The sequence below is a fragment of the Falco punctatus genome, assembly GCF_963210335.1.
Source record: "Falco punctatus genome assembly, chromosome: 11".
Taxonomy (NCBI): Eukaryota; Metazoa; Chordata; class Aves; order Falconiformes; family Falconidae; genus Falco; species Falco punctatus.
Window position 1 is genome coordinate 29,042,055 of NC_137591.1, and position 15,918 is coordinate 29,057,972.

A 15,918-nucleotide genomic window follows, 5' to 3' on the forward strand; every position below is an offset into this window, starting at 1 on the left:
CCCCGCCCCTCCTTTGGGTCACTGCGCTTGGAGCGGTGCCACTGGTGCTGGAAACCACCCAAGCAAGCAGGTCCAAGGTGGGGAGGAGACGGGAGTCCTCATTTGGATGCGAGTGGGTGCTTAGGTGGACACCCACAGCCCCTATTTCTGTGGGAGGGGGTGTGCACAGACCCTTGCGGCCAGCACCGAGCCCCGTCCACCCCAGAGCACAGCCCCTGGTTATACTAAAAGGCTGCACTGACCCATTGCCCACCCGAGGGATGCTCCAGCAGCATTGCTGCCCCAGGTCTCCTTCCACCCTCCTTCCTGCAAGCAGGAATATCTCAGCATCTCCCCCAAACAGGCTTTTGCAGAGATGAAGTGGCAGTTAGCTTGCGTGAACCATCATTGGGGTGGCTGCTTAGTCACCCTCCAAAAAGCCAGCAACACACAAGCACCATCCTCATCTCCACTCATCTGAAGCCCAGAGGCTGTTCTCCTGCCTGGTAGTTGTTTGCTCCCAGCAAAGTGCAGAGCAAAGTGGGACTTTTTACTGCAAGAAAAAGGGAGCCACTCCAGGGACCGGTGCATGTGCTCAGGAGTGGTGGGAAGAGCTGATGGGTTTTGGCACAGTGCTCAGGCTGAAAAGCTAGCTCCAGCTCCAGACCTTGTTTTGCAGTGACCCGTACCGAGAATTGGCTTTTTCCTTTTTCTTGCCAAATGGAAAGAAAAATAAATCCTTCCAGGTCAGAGGAAAGAAAAGCATTTACTTGTGGGTCAAGTGAAGCAGTCTGATGCAGGGTTGAGTGCACTTTTATCCTCCCCAAACCAGGAAAAGATTCAATTTCCATCTGAAAAAAACATCTAAAAATAAAAAGACAAAGGTTTTTTGGGTCAGAAGCACTCGATTTTGGTTTTTAAGACCAAATGAATTACTGAATTGAACCCCACTTTGCAAAGCATGGGTCATCCCAAAAGCACAGCGGGACGGGAAGGGGACAGGCTGATGCAACGATCTGGAAAATTTCAACCACGCTGAGACAGCACCAGCCGCAGCGACAGCAGCCACCACAGGGGCCAGCCTGGGACCCCGTGTGTCCCCGGCACACAGCCCGGGTACCCCACCCCAGCTCCTGCCAAGCCCGGCCGCACACCGCAGGGATGCGTTGGGCCACTTCCACAGCGCTTGGCTCATCCAAAGCGAGCTGTCACCCCCTGGCCCCCTCCCCGCCAGCCAAACGCTTTCTGCCAGCCCGTTTACAACTCAGAGCACCTGGTTACAGCCATGGCCAGGCAGCTGCTCAGACACCCTGATAAACTCTTCCAGAAACCACCTTCCTCTCCCAAAACAAAATCCTTGCCCAGGGCACCAGTCCCTACCCTTTCCAGTCCCTCCCACACCCTGGGGGCACCAGGGTCCTTCAAGTTGGTCCAGCCTGGCTCCATTCTCACGTGCATGACCCCAGCCAAGGGGACCCCACGTTCCCACCACTGAAATGCCAGCACCCACTTCCCACCATCCCAGCAGCGGGGAGAGCCGGCTGCCCAGGCTCCATCCACCTGGCAGGGCTGACCCCAGACCCCTCACATCACCCAAGTCCATTAGCAAGTCCCCGGAGCACACACCTTGCTCTTTTTTTGCTTAACCTCAGCTTTTAGGGAGAGCTGCAGAGCTGCGTTGCCTTTCAATTTTTAATTTGCTCTAAACATTTTGGTCTTCTCTCACGGGGACTCCCAGTCGATAACCTCTGCTGGCAGAGCCACTGCCCCATAGCTATGGGGAGGGTGGAAACTGGGGGCAATGGAGAGGAAAGCGGCTCCACCCCACGCTGCTCTCCTGTGGAGGAGCGGGATGCCACTGCACGCCCACCCAGGGCCGAGGGGCACCCACACTGGGCACTCCAGTGAAAGGGCTCCCAGTGCCCCAAGGAAATGTTTCTCGAGGAGGCCTGGGGGGACCCCCAGCCGCTCCAGGAGGGATTCAACGCCTGCAGAGACAGGACTGTCACAGGGCGGAACATCTTTCTCCTCTTCATCAGACACCTCTGTGGGGTTGGACCCCTCCAAACGTCACAGTTCGCTCAGGTTTACCCTGCTGCCTGGCGCAGCCACCTCTCCTCCCCTCCTGCTCAGCACCGGCGCGCAGACAGGAACACGGCATCACTTTCCAGTCCCTGAGGTGCTTGTCTCTTTTTCCACTGCCTTAAGCAACAAAAATCTACAAACAGGGACCTGCTGGGCATGAAAAATGTGATCCAAGCTGCTCTGGGAAGGGAGATGCCACCATGCAGCTGGGAAGATCAGCCCAGGTCACCCCAGAGCAGGGGAGCAGCTCTGGGTAGTTTTCCGTCCCTCAGGTGCTGGGGGGCTCCAGGCTCAGGGTTAAGGATCAGTCCTTCACACGCCTTTGTCTTGATCGAAAGGGTGCGGAAAACTAGTCAAGCACTTGCAGACACATGAATGGCAAAAATTCATAGGAAAAAAAAAAAAATTATCCTGACCAGTTAAGCATCAGAAAAGGTACACGGGATGGCAGAAAAGCCCTGTGCCCCACCTCCGGCAGGTACCCAGGGAGAGCGTGCAGGAACGGCGATGCGCAGTGCTAACAGCCCAGAATACGCTCCCTCCCTTCAGAAACCGGCAGATTAGGGAGCTCCCAAGTCACAGCGGGCGCCTTGATACCGCTCACACTTGCTGGCTCCCTCCCACGAATTTGCCCGCTCCCCTTCTGCACACGTGTAAGCTCCTGGTGTCCACACACCCCCACTTCCAGACCCCTCAGCATCTCCCCATCCCCAGTTTCTTGGGACAGCCCACACCAAAAGCAGCGGTGGGGCCCACCCCCAAAAGCCCGCCCCCCCCCCCCGCGTTACACCTCCCTGCAGCCGTGGGACCTGTCGTGCCCCAGGCAGGGAGCAGGGGGCAGCCCCAGCCGAGCAGGAGGGTGCTGCCCACCCCGCAGGGTCTTCAGCTCCTCACCTCCCCCACCCTCCCCCGAAGAGGATTTTTAGGCTGAAGGGAGTCAAGCTGGCGAGAGCTGGCCTCGGCTGCCACCTAGCAGTGACCCGGCAGCAGGGACAGGGTGACTGCTCCTCCAGCCCATCGGCCCCCACCGCAGCCGGGGACAGGCAGGGAGGACGTGGGGGGGGTCTCCTCGGGACACCCCACCCCAGCCCCAGTTCTCACCTCCCCAAAACCAAAAGGGGATGGCGTCAGGGAGAAGCGCTGCCTCACCCAGACAGCTCTGAGCAGCCACAGTTCTGTTCCAGTTGACCCCAACGTGAGGTGACAAATGTGTGCGGTGCCACCCCCGGCCTGCACATGTGACCAGAGAAGTCAGGCACCCTCTGAGCCTCCCCGCGGGTTGTACAGCCCCTGCTCGAGCCACAGCTCCGTATCTCTGTGCCTCTGCAACGTGTAGTCATTTCCTAAAGAGCCCAAGATTTTCTTCCTCCCTCTCTCTCCGTTTTCTAGTCCTTTCACATCCAAACCCACTCCTAATTGCTGAAATTAAAATAGTCATAGAATCACTGAAAGGTTTGGGTTGGAAGAGAGCTTTAAAGACCTAGTCCAATCACACTTCTTATGGTGGGCTTTTATTCAGTCCAGTATTAATGTTAAATGCTATCTTGAGCTTTTCTTGGTGGCCTGCAGCGAAGCATACCTCTGGCACGTTTGCAGGTGGGCACAGAGCGGCCCTCGAAGCCCCCAAAGATCCGAGGGAACAGTCTAGGCACCAGCAAGCCAGCAGAATGCCAGCACTCACAACCAGGACACTTGTACTTTCACAGCTGTTCTCTGCGTTAGACTTAAGCCCAAGAGGATTTCTTGCCACAGCAAGGAGCTACATAAACAAGGCCAGCATCATGCTTCAAGCTTCCTCTCACTGGATTCTTTACAGATTTATTTAATTCAATACCTGTAACATGGGATTCCTGACACTTCATACATGTGGCATCCTAATTCACCAACAAATCAGAGCACCTTCTTGGGGAAGGAGGTTTCATTTTGCAAGTTACCAGCGCTTCCAGGGATTGAGGCCTGAGCTGGGATACAACCAGCTCTCTCTCCTAACAGCAGAGTGTGTAGAGCATCCACTGTGTTAAAAACCAAAACCATCTCCCCCACCCAATACCAAAACTTACCGAGTACTGAAGGAGGGAGGGACAGGTAGCCAGTTTCCCTCTCCTAAACTTAGAAGATATATAACACAATGTGACACTCAGGTGTTTTCCTGAACCATGACATTAAGGAGCAATAAATCAGTACAACAAAACAAAATATTTTCCTGAAAGTAAAAGTAACATCCCATGTACTGGGCACATCTATAGAAGATGTCAGACTAGGTTTTTCAAGGGATTAAATGTTCCTGAACAAAGAAAATGACAGTATGGTCATACAGAAGGCCTTTGCTGCTCGAGGCAACCTTCCCTGGCAGCTGCTTCATCTTCTCCCCTCTTTTCACACCTTCTTTCTCAGGCTGGGGAGCCACTGGAAGTAGTCACTGGAAGTGGCTAAGCGTGCAGCTGCCAACACTGCAGACAGCGTGGTAGGAGGGACATACAGTTTCCAAGACGGCCCTTGGTCATACAGCCCACGGGCAGCACACAGGCCAACTGCAAGACTCCCGGGAAGGTCTTTATTCTTCATTTTCTCTTCATCTGCATTAGGAGGGAACACAGAAAAGAAAGACGGTATCTACACTGGCAATTCTAAGAGCTCCAGTTTAAAAACCCTTTTGCCTAGGCTTCACGAGGTCATGGCAAGAGGACTTTCTACTGCACACCTATCTGATGAGCCTGGCATGGTATAATCCAAGAAAGACCCTCTCTCTCTCCTCCCAGTGCTCACCACCATTTCCCCAGAGGCAGGCAAATCAGACATGAATTGAGTAGCCCCTGCCTGGAGAACTGGGCCTCCACTCCAGACAGACGGCAGACAGCTCTGTTCCAAGGCACAAACCGGCACTGCCTTTGGCAAGTCACTTGATCTACTTCGTAAATCAAGCAGCTCTCGAATGGATGTTGTAAATACTTTCACCATTGGAAAGATGGAAGACTGACACCCACGCAGGGACCTTATGAGATTTAAAAAAATGCTTTTGCCCCTTTCAGTTGGGAGATGGAGAGACTCTCAGTATGAAATAAACACAGGCTAACTTATGGAGCAGAGAAACAAAGACTTCTGCATGAAAGCAGCAGCAGTCTTGAAAAGACAAAAAAAAAATAATCTTCAATTCATTTGTTCCCACTAAGCATTTAGAAACCCATTTTGCTGCACAAAGGTCAAACCAATGTACTGCATCCAGCTATTTGTTATTGTTGCATCTCCATCCCAAGAAACACCAACATTTTCATCTGTTCTAGCAAAGTAGCAGCACCGGTCTTAGGACAGCCAACAGTGACTGCAAAACTCATAGCACAGTAAAAGACTGCTCAGCCTGCTGCTGTGTTAACTTTTACTGACAAATCTATTCGTACCGTTACGGTTGTCCAGTATAAATGGCATTGCCATAAGCAGAACAGAGGGATGTACAGCTTCACGAAGTTGGGCCTTATTGGAAAATCTTTCTATCTGATCTGTGTCATCTTGGCTCATTTCTGCTGGTTGTCTGGCGCAGATAAAGGCCGTATAGAAGTCTTCCACTGACTTGAATAAGACAGCAGGCAGTGAAGACTCTCCAAGAACATGAGGTGCCTGCAAATGTATTCAAAAAACTCAGGAGAGGGTATGATTAGTGCACACTCCCTCTGTTCATTAGCTGCCTTAACCTTTATTATCTCTTAAAGTTCACAAAGAACTGAAATGTCAGCAACTGGATGATTTAAAAAACAATATAAGAAAAAAACCCCAAACAACCAAAAACTAGTTATTCACAACCTTGGCCAAAGGGCAGCTTTTCCTGCACAGCAAGCTGAAAAGTGACATTATTACAAGATACAAATCACCATGTCTTAGGAAAGACTAACAGCTGGCTCATCTCTCAGCAGCCCCACGCTGAAAAAATGATGAGAGGGACAGAGGGAGTTTCTGCAAGGGAGCAGGAACAGAGTCAGAGGAAGTCCCTCTGCATTTTTCCTTAAAAATACAAATGAAACTTAAGTTTCAGGGATGATCACCCATGTCTCAGCCACAGACAGGTTATGTTTGTACTAAAGCCAATGTTTGTATTTGTTAACTCAGTATGGAGGAGAAAAATTGTGAAACTACAGACAAGCAGCAATTCACCTTGCCCAACTGTAGCTGTTAAAAAATTAGGTGCTTGCTCTCTAGGTTTCTTCTGTTGTCCAGGCAGCAGAAGAAAGGCATCCATCTTCAGAAGGAGCGAATCACCATCCAGAAGTGCTTCACCCATTTGTGAGAGTGTTTAGAGGATTAGCCCAGAACAAACCAATTGGTTTTACACAAGCAGATTTAAGCAGTTTAAATTGTCCCTCACAAGGGAACCATGAGGCACTTCTGAAGCAGCGAGGACAGCTACGTGGCTGGGCAGCAGAAAGTCAGTGCTGACAGGATGCCAAGACAGAATTTGACAGGCATCACTGGAGTCTAATTAACCAGCTACTCAGCTTGATACCACCATTCCACTGAAAACCTCTGCCTAACAAGTATTAAAAAAATACTGTGTTAGGTATGTTAGGACAAGAACAAGAACAAGGTTGGAAGAGGATTATCTCCTCTTGCCACCCACGCTATCCTTGTTGGCAGACAGGCAGTGTCACTGCCACTCCAGAACAAAGCAGAAACAGACAGCGTGCAAGGGTGGACATAAAAACGTCTGCTGGCACTGGGAAAAGCTGGGATGGAAAGAATTATAACAGGAGACTGTTCAGTTTACAGAAGAAGCAAATGAGAACGGATATCCAGTATCAACTCTTCCTTCTCATTTACACAATTAAGAACACCACCATTGAAAAGGTAATCATGAGCAGTGAAAACTGAAAAGGAGGGAATACCATTTAGTGATGCTGCAAGTGCCACAAAACCCTGAGGTTAGGAGATGAGCAGGAATCAGAGAAAGGAAATCCTCCTGTCTGTCCTCATAACTAGCTGACTGGTGCCTTTTTTCTCGCCCTGACAGCTGTAGGCAGGATTATTTTTTCATCCCACAGCCTTCCTCAATAGAAATTCTTGTCACTTCTTCTAAAGACTGTAGCAGGGATCACAGCCAGGGACACAAGACTTTTCTGATCCAGCTAGGAAACTCCGGTGGTTTGAAACTCACATAGTTTAATACTTGCAGGGGAGCATTTAAGTCATCTCACAAGGACCCTATAGCTATCTACCTACTTGCTTCCATCTCATCTAATCTCATCGTACTTTAGCCCTGCACTTGCTATCAGAATCTTTCCTCTTCGCCCACTCTCTCAAAGTCCCTTTTCCCAGCTTACTTTCTCTCCACCCCTTTCAGGTAACATCCCTCAGACACACTGATTCTTCCAGTGCTGCTCTAGACTATCTGAGAACCAACTTCCCCCTCATCCTTCTAGAAAGAGTTAACTGTATAACTCTTGTAATAAGCAAGAGAAACTGTAACTCTAGAAAGGCATACTCACATTTCCAGCTCTGCACTGCCTTCTGGGTCTCAACAAATCCTGAGTGATACTGGCTCCCTGCTGAACCCAGAGCACAGTGTTTGCAAAATGCCACGCTGCAGGCCCTGCTAGACTCATCATTAACCACTACTTAAGAAGCAATCTCACAACACCAGCACCACACAATGCCTCAAAGCACAGCCTAAACCGCAGCCCTTCCAAACACACCCTCCTAACTCGGGAAGAGGAAGACTCTGCATGGCCCAGAGCAGCCCCACAATAACTCCCAGTAACCCTCTGGACTGTAAATGCAGGGGAAGTAGAGGAATGAAGAAGGGCCATGTTTGATCTATAAAGTGCTCAGTCTTGTTTCCACAACACCTTGATGTGTCAGTGAAGACCTAGTGAATCACCAATAACACCAGAAACAGGAAAGAGCAAAATGTATAGCTCTGAGTCCATGCTAACAGCCAGTTCTTTCTTTGCCAGTCACTTTAAAAAAAAACAACCAAATATGTCAAAGCAATCAAATGGTTATTCAAATAATTAAAACCAAGAACAACTCCTCTTCACAGCAATAGCTGAGAAAAATGCCCTTACCTTAACCACTGCCATAAGCTCTGTAGAAGTTTTGTTTGTATCCTCCTGTCCAAGTTCAGGGTCTTGGTCTGCTGTTCTTGGGATGCTCGCTTCATCCAAAAGTGGCCACACATCCCATATTTCATTCTTAGTAGACAGGTGTAGTTGCTAAGGAGATGGACAAACCAGGAAAAAGTATAGCTAGCATGGATAGAAGAAAGCAGGACACACTGGAGTGAATTACAGAGCCATCAGATGATAACACTTGGGAGATTAACTGAGAGAGAAATGCCAAGGAGCTTTCCTGTTCTGCTCAGAGTTTTAACATTTCTATCCGGAGAAGTCTGGGCTAAGTAGAAAGGACAGAAAGAACATGGAAGGACAGGAAATAATGTGACCAAGAAACTAACTGTGATTTTGACTCCTCTCCTCCACAGTAAAACTTATCACTTGGGAAGTACAGTTTTATTCAAGCAGTATTTTCTGGTTATTGCTTGCTGCCTTTAAGAAATTTTACCATGGATAAGTGTCTTAATGTAGCAGAGCTGATACAACACAGTGTCCAGCCATTCTGCACTTAAGGGGGGGGGAAGTCGTTAGTCCTGACTAGGCAAATCTAAGATTGGACAAGGCAAAGGGAGTTAACCACTGCTTAAAAGGAGTTACCAGGAAATGCTAGCTAAACTGTAACAAGTGTTGTATTAGACACATTTCATTCCAGTTCAAAACACTTTGAGCCATTTCATAACGGTCACCGATGTTCATGTTAGTGATGCACTCAGGAAGAGAAGGAAACATTTTTGACAGCTAAACAGAACAGCAGAGAAGGAAACATTTAGTCTTACACAATGAGATCTACAGGACCGTGGTTTCTGGAAAAGGATTCTAATAAGACTCTTGAAATCAGACATAAGAAAACCTGGAAGCATTTACACTCCTCTAGTCTCCCAATCACCAGCTACATCTGACATTTACAGAAATGGATCTTGCTACAGTTAACTAGTTAGGGTACTCTCCAGATTTTTTCCATTAAAAAAAATAAATCACAGTAAACTCAGATTTGCAGTCTTCGTCACACTAATTTCTTCCACATACCTAAAGCTGCTGGTTTGCGTCCTTCAGTTCAGATGATGTATCAACAGTGCACAGACATTAATATCCAAGATATACAGCTTATTTAGAGCTTCTCTAGCACAGAATTGCAGTTGGCTAAAACAAAACCTAGGTAAAATGACTGCTTTACAGCCTACGAACATCGCACTAGCTTTTATTTCAGAGAAATGTCAGAAAAGCAGCCTCAGAGCAGGCCCACTGCTGAACACTTCAACAGCTGACACTTACTTGAGAGGTGCTTTGGCCCCTGTAGTAAAGTGTGTCATTAAAATACTACCATTTAAATAACACAGAAAAGTAGAGCGAGAGAGTAGACAAGTGTTCCTGGCGTTTCTAACAGTATCACATTAGTTTGCCCTTAAGACCTGGGTTTTAAGGTAACAAGCCGTAGTTGTATACAGCAGCCTAACCCCCTGCAACAACCAGGATTGCAAATCGCTTACTTTCAGGTAAGTTTAGAATAAGCAAGACCTTTAATGGAAATAATATACCACTAGTTCTTCTGGTCTTTTCCCACATTGAAATGATACCCTGAGTTATTACACATCCTTTGCCAAACCCGAGATGTGAGAGGGAAAACAAACCACTTCTTGGCTCCTGGGGGTGCAAAACATGAAAGTGCTACATCAAACTGATCTAGAGCATCTGGTACTGGTCTAAGTTCTCAGAGTCCATTCTCTCTCCAACTGAAAAATTATGGTGCATGAGGGAGGTTACAGAAATCACTGAGCACAGACTCCCTGAAGCCTGCAAAGGGATCAGAGGACAAGCAGCTAGAGATGCTTTTATGGTGCACACTTTTTATATCGTGGTTCCTCTTGCTTTTTAAAGAAGTGAAAAACAAGTCTTCAAAAAAAACCCAACTCCACAAAAAACCTGCACAGGACTAAACCATTACATGTCTACTGACCCCTGGAGCCAATCTCACTGAATGATAGCTACACCACAGCTGAACTCCCACCTGGTCACACAGTTCATCCCCACCCAGCGCTGAGGTTGCTATTTCACTATCTGCAGCTAGAGATTCCTGCTGCAAGCAAATGTCTGGGTCCACCGGTTCAGCATTCTCCTGCTTTCCACTGGGCTGAACGTACAAGGCCGAAGGATTCAGTTCCTCGAACCCCTAGGAACAAACAAAAAAACCCACCCAGTACAGTCAAGAAAACCATGTTGTAACTACCACAAAGAATGAAAAGGATTCAGGAAATTCCTAGTAAGGTTTATGAGGAAGCACACCACCCACAAGTTAGGTGCAAATGCTGGCGGGAATTGTCTTAACCATAAAACCAACTCCTCTCCCTCCAGCAACAAAGTAACTCAGCAATACCCTCCTCCTCCCAAAATTGGACACACCCAAAAATACAACCCTAGGATCTAATCCTGCCAAAACATGCATTCTGCATCTATTGAATAAAACAAGATACAAGCTCCAGGCTGTAAAGCCTGACTTTCTGCTGAGATACAATATCATGGCAGTACCTTTCTAAGGGTTTTCATATCCATGTGGTTCTTACTGAAACTGAGCCGAGACATTCAGATAATAACACAGATGGGCCTAAATCGTAAATGCTCTCTGCGCTGGCTTACAACTTGAATGTCTGTCCAAGGCACAACGTGCAATCTACCATGGTTACGTTGTACTTTTCATTGGCAAAGTAAGAGACTTTTTAAACCAAGACCATTTCCATAATTCAGTTTGTTAACGGCAAAACCAATCCTCAATGCCTAGGGCAGACAAGGCCAAAATAATTTATTCAACTATCCTGTTCCTCACTCAACTGACTTAAAGTAGTGCTACATAGCGGCAGGGGCAGACAATAAAACCTAATCAACTTGCTCCCATTAATTGTTTGGATGAATCTGGGGCCTCAACTTATGACTAACAAAACTGGCTGAATTAACAATGGGTAGTGAAGTAACTGACACACCTCTTAACAGCCTCTCAATTCCAGCTCAGTTTGGCCTTATGCTCAGAACATCCATAGCTATTTTACTTTTTCATGTTATTTATACAAGCTGTGTGTCAGCTCCCGATGAATCTGTAATACTAGCAAGCTAAGGATGAAAATAATTCATTCTACTAAACCAGAACATCTCTGCTGCATCATCAGATTCCACCTTACAAAAAAGCCAGCTCTCACCATAGAGTCAGACACTGTGGGATGCAGTCACAAACCAGTAAGTTACAGGAAAGCAGGGAATACTACTATTGCTTTTCACAAAACTACTTGCTTCAAGCTAAAGATCTTCCTATTACACGTGCCCAATCGATCCTTTCCCTGTCCTCCCTTTCAGCAGCACACTCCTTCCTCCTGACCTGCGAAAGGACGTTCTCTCCGCAGACATGAGCGCATCCCCCATCCTGCAAGACACAGTGGAAGTAGACATCCTCTTCGGTGGACGTGTCACACAGGAAGAGATACAAAATGCCATTCACATACTCATCCACAATGCCCACAAGAAGCTTGGAGCTACACAGCTCCTTGAATAGCAGAGTTGCTGCACTGGACCATGTACCCTGCAGAAGAAGCAGGAAGGTAAAGTTCCTATAAACAGACCAACATCCACCGCCTGCGACTTTCCCTTGTGGGCATTTGTCAGAAAGGCAATTAAGCTATGTCTATTAGGCTAGGGAGACAAATACAGCAGTTAGGCAGACAGGCTTCGCAGCACAGAATGAAATCTAACTACCCAAAGCCCCAAAAGCCCCCCTTTCACCCTAAATACCTTTTTCCAAACATGGTTCGATGGCATTCACCAGTGATTTTATCACAATTGCCTAAAACACAGTTATTTGGGTTTTGTTTTTAATTCCTGGAATCATATGATTATAAATGTTAAAAGTGTCAGAAGTTTTTAAGGAGCTGCTAAGCCTCATTGCAATGAAAACTGTGATTCTTTAACCCTCAAAAAACTGTGGAAATAACTTTTAAAATAATGTCTTTAAAACACAGAAGCAGCAACTCTGCTCACATGCCTTACTTCAGAGACTGTATTTCTCAGGCTTCTTGACCAAGAGGTTTCCCAGCACAGAGGAACTTTCTTACGACTTCTATAATTCTTTGTCTACACTGTTGCATCAAACCATCTCACTTAAAGCTCTGTCACTGAAGAATTTTTTTAGATCAGAGAGCTGGAGCTACCAAGGCTTCAGAAGGACTCTGGAAAACTACTGGCAGGGGAAGAAACAAGTTTGTGCAGCAATACAAGCAAGAATACTCCGATCATAAGGAAAACAGTAGAAGGGAAATCATTTGCAGAGATAGAGTCTTAAGCAGTCATCCTCTGCTGAACATTAACAGCAGCAACTCTGCTGTAAACATCAATAGAACCTGAATTAATCCAAATGTTTGCTCTTTATCAGGAGAAAAAAAACAACCTCTACTTTATAGCTCTCATATATATGTCAATAAATGAAACTGCATGTGAACACATACCTCCACGGGCTTTACCCATGCCAAGGAACATGGGATTGCCTGAGCAGGGAACTTCAGGTAGCACCACCTACAATACAAAACAAAGCCATCACCATTAAAGAAAGAAAAAGAAAATTAAAAAAGGCAAAACCAGGCAGAAGAGCAGAACTTCCTCCTCTTCTGGGTTTTAAAATCAGCTTAGAACACAGGCACACATATTGGATTTTGTACTTATGACTGAAACCAAACAGCAGCTTTTGAAAACACTCCGTAGCCAGAGATTGGGCACAGCAAAACCAGCAGCAACAACTTAAGCCTTCCTTTGCCCAAGCACCTTCCCATCAAAACCCCTCATGATTACAAAGTCATGGACAGAGTACAATGACTTTTGAACCAAAGAATGCAAATGGCCAGGCATAAAAAGAGGCAAATGAGGGGGAAGAAGCAAATATGGAAAAGGTACTGAATTGCAGAGAACAACTACCTTTGACACTGCAAACACATCCCACCTGGACTAATGTTTATTCAGGATGCCTACATCCATTCACAGAACCCAGGAAGGGTCATGGAGCTTGCCCCAAAGTAGCAGAAAGAGGAAACACTGAGGAGCGACGGCAGCAATAAGAAAGGATTTAGACCAGAGTCCCTGTGAGGGAATGATAGACAAGGTTGATGAGCAAAGGGCCCAGAGCGATCAGCAAAGCAGGTCTTAAACGTCACTTCAAGCATTAGCATGTAAGCAAGGAAATGCCTGCAAGGCACCATTACGAAATAAAACCAAAGATCCTTTCTGGGAAACTACATGCTGAGATATCTTTCTGAAGAAAGACAGGCCAGCCAGCCTCATCTTGATCGCTGGGAAGGAGAACTAATCCTGGGAACCGTTTCCAGGCCCACGAAGGACAAGAAGGTGACTGGGAGTAGCCAGCATGGATTCACCAAGGTGAAGTCATGCTTAACCAGCCTGACTGCCTTCTACAATGACACAACTGGCTTGGTAGGTGAGGGGAGAGCAGTGGCTATTGTTGACCCTGACTTCTGTCAGGCTTTTGGCACTGTGTCCTGCAAGATCTCACAGAGAAGCTAATGAAGTATGGGCTGGATGAATAAACAGGGAGGTAGACAGAGAACTGACTGAAGGGCCAGGCCCAGAGAGTGATCAGTGGTTGTGATCAGTCTAGTTGGAGGCCACGAACTAGTGGTGTACCCCACCTAGTCAATGCTGCATCCAATATTGTTCAACATCTTCATTAACAATCTGGATGATGGGGGAAAAGTCTACCCTCAGCAACACTGCTGATGATACAAAACTGGGAGGAGTGACCGATACACCAGAGGGTCACACCACCATTCAGAGGGACCTCAACAGGACAGAGAAATGGGCAGACAGGAGCCTCATGAAGTTCAACAAAGACTTGCACTTGGGGAGGAACACCACCATGCACCATGATATGCTAGGGGCTGACCAGTTGGAAAGCAGAGTTTTTACCATGAGGGTGACCAAGCAGTGGGACAGGTTGGCCAGAGAGGCTGCAGTCTCCACCCTTGGAGACATTCAAAACCTGTCTCGACATGGTCCTGGGCAGTCTGCTCTGGGAGGGAGGTTGGACAGGATGACCTCCAGAGGTCTCTTCCACCCTCACCCATTCTGCAATTGTCACCTATGTGTAATTTACTTACTTGAGGAATCTCAGCCGAGACTTTTGGACAATTTTGAGGTTTCCATAATCTGGGTAGAACACCTCTACTTCTTTATCATTGACTACACAGTGGATGACAACACGGTACCACCATTCTGAGTCAGTTACGCAGCAAAGCTGTCCAGGTTGTACTGAAGATTCAGGCATGATATAACGATCAGAAACAAGTTTATTTGAGTAACACTGTCTGCAAAAGACCATAAAGAGAAACTGTGCTTGGTAGGATGCAGGAGATGAACACAAAATATACAGGGCTTCGTATAGCTCCTGATTTCTCAAAGTTCCCATGGTATTGTTATTCAGGAATTGTTTTAATGGATTCTTTACATATCTGTTCTGCGACACTTAAACTGAAATGACCATAAAAAATGCCAACCCAAACTTTTAAAGTTTGAATTATATTCTTGGGGTCACACAAAAAGATAATTAATGGGGATTAATCAGAGACTAAAGACAGTCTTTCTAGTCATTAATTTTTAACATTACCTTGACATGTCGGTACTTCTTTAAACCAGGTTCTGGAGTACTGACTCACACACACAGGATCTGTATACAGAGTCTGCAATCACTTACATGTGCCCCACAGACATCAAGCAATTACTCTGGCACACAATTAACAGCAACTGCAGAACTGTTGTGGTGGAATAGTACCCCAAATGCATAATGTAACTGACATAGACACTGATGGGGTTTTGCTTTCAAATATAGGTATGACAAAGGCCTAGTACCTGTGCTTTTTGGAAAGCACTGGAGATGGAAGTAAAAGCCTTAACTGAGCACATTAGCAACAATAGCACAGACAATACAGAGGTGCAAAGGAACGCTAATAAGTTCCTCTCCATAATCCTTCCAGGCTGTTAAAGTTTAGGACTGTCTAGGACACAGCCAAACTACCATGAATTGCTATTAACCGTACTTACTGCTTGGTAGTTAAAAGGAACAGGTAAGCATTACGACTATGTGTTTCAGTACAGCACTGGCATCTCCATTTCAAGTAATCAAGCCAGCAGTGACCATCACTAACAGCTGGGTGCCCTGCTCCCTCAGCACAAACACACACAGAGTGCATAGTAGTAGTGAATCAGCACAGCACGTCCGCACCTCATCTCAAACATCATATCCTGCAGTTTATCAGATGTTTCCCTGCTGCAGATGTGGATGTAGAATTGGCTAGGAGAGATGATGAATTCCACAGAGACTCCCACCAAGCACCTTCTCTCCAGTGGTGGTAAACTGCAAAGGCTTTTGTCCTGAACAGCATCTGGAGGGATTTCTGGAGTCATTATCAACTTGTCTAGCAGGGACTGCTCCAAATCTTGAAGCTACAAAGGGATAAGAGGAAGGTGGCACTCACATGTCTTGTCATGCACTGAATACACATAACTGGCCTTTCCATTAAGGTAAAAAAATGTTCTGCTCTCCTGGGGACCTGTGAATTACTGATTATCAGAGAATCCCAACAAACTGGCAAACTTGGATTAAAACTTTCCCTGTGATAGCAGCCTTCATTTTCATGCTCTCTCTTCCTTCCCTCCAGTGTGAAGAGGGGTACAACCAAAATACCTTGCTCGTATTCTTGCAAGGAATAAAGGAGAG

The 15,918-nt window shown here is 46.7% G+C and overlaps 1 protein-coding gene across 1 annotated transcript in view; it reads right to left on the reverse strand.

The window, feature by feature from the left end:
* Positions 1-15,918, reverse strand: part of TDRD5 (tudor domain containing 5) — a 44,714-nt gene continuing 28,796 nt past the window's right edge. Inside the window, exons 7-15 of the mRNA XM_080407484.1 lie at positions 15,424-15,644; positions 14,303-14,509; positions 12,644-12,710; positions 11,524-11,724; positions 10,168-10,329; positions 8,115-8,261; positions 7,536-7,592; positions 5,460-5,676; positions 1-4,640 (exon numbers count right to left, since the gene is read on the reverse strand). Of these exons, the coding sequence (XP_080263610.1) occupies positions 4,441-4,640; positions 5,460-5,676; positions 7,536-7,592; positions 8,115-8,261; positions 10,168-10,329; positions 11,524-11,724; positions 12,644-12,710; positions 14,303-14,509; positions 15,424-15,644 (1,479 nt within the window). The 3' untranslated portion in view covers positions 1-4,440. The remainder of the gene's footprint in view (positions 4,641-5,459; positions 5,677-7,535; positions 7,593-8,114; positions 8,262-10,167; positions 10,330-11,523; positions 11,725-12,643; positions 12,711-14,302; positions 14,510-15,423; positions 15,645-15,918) is intronic.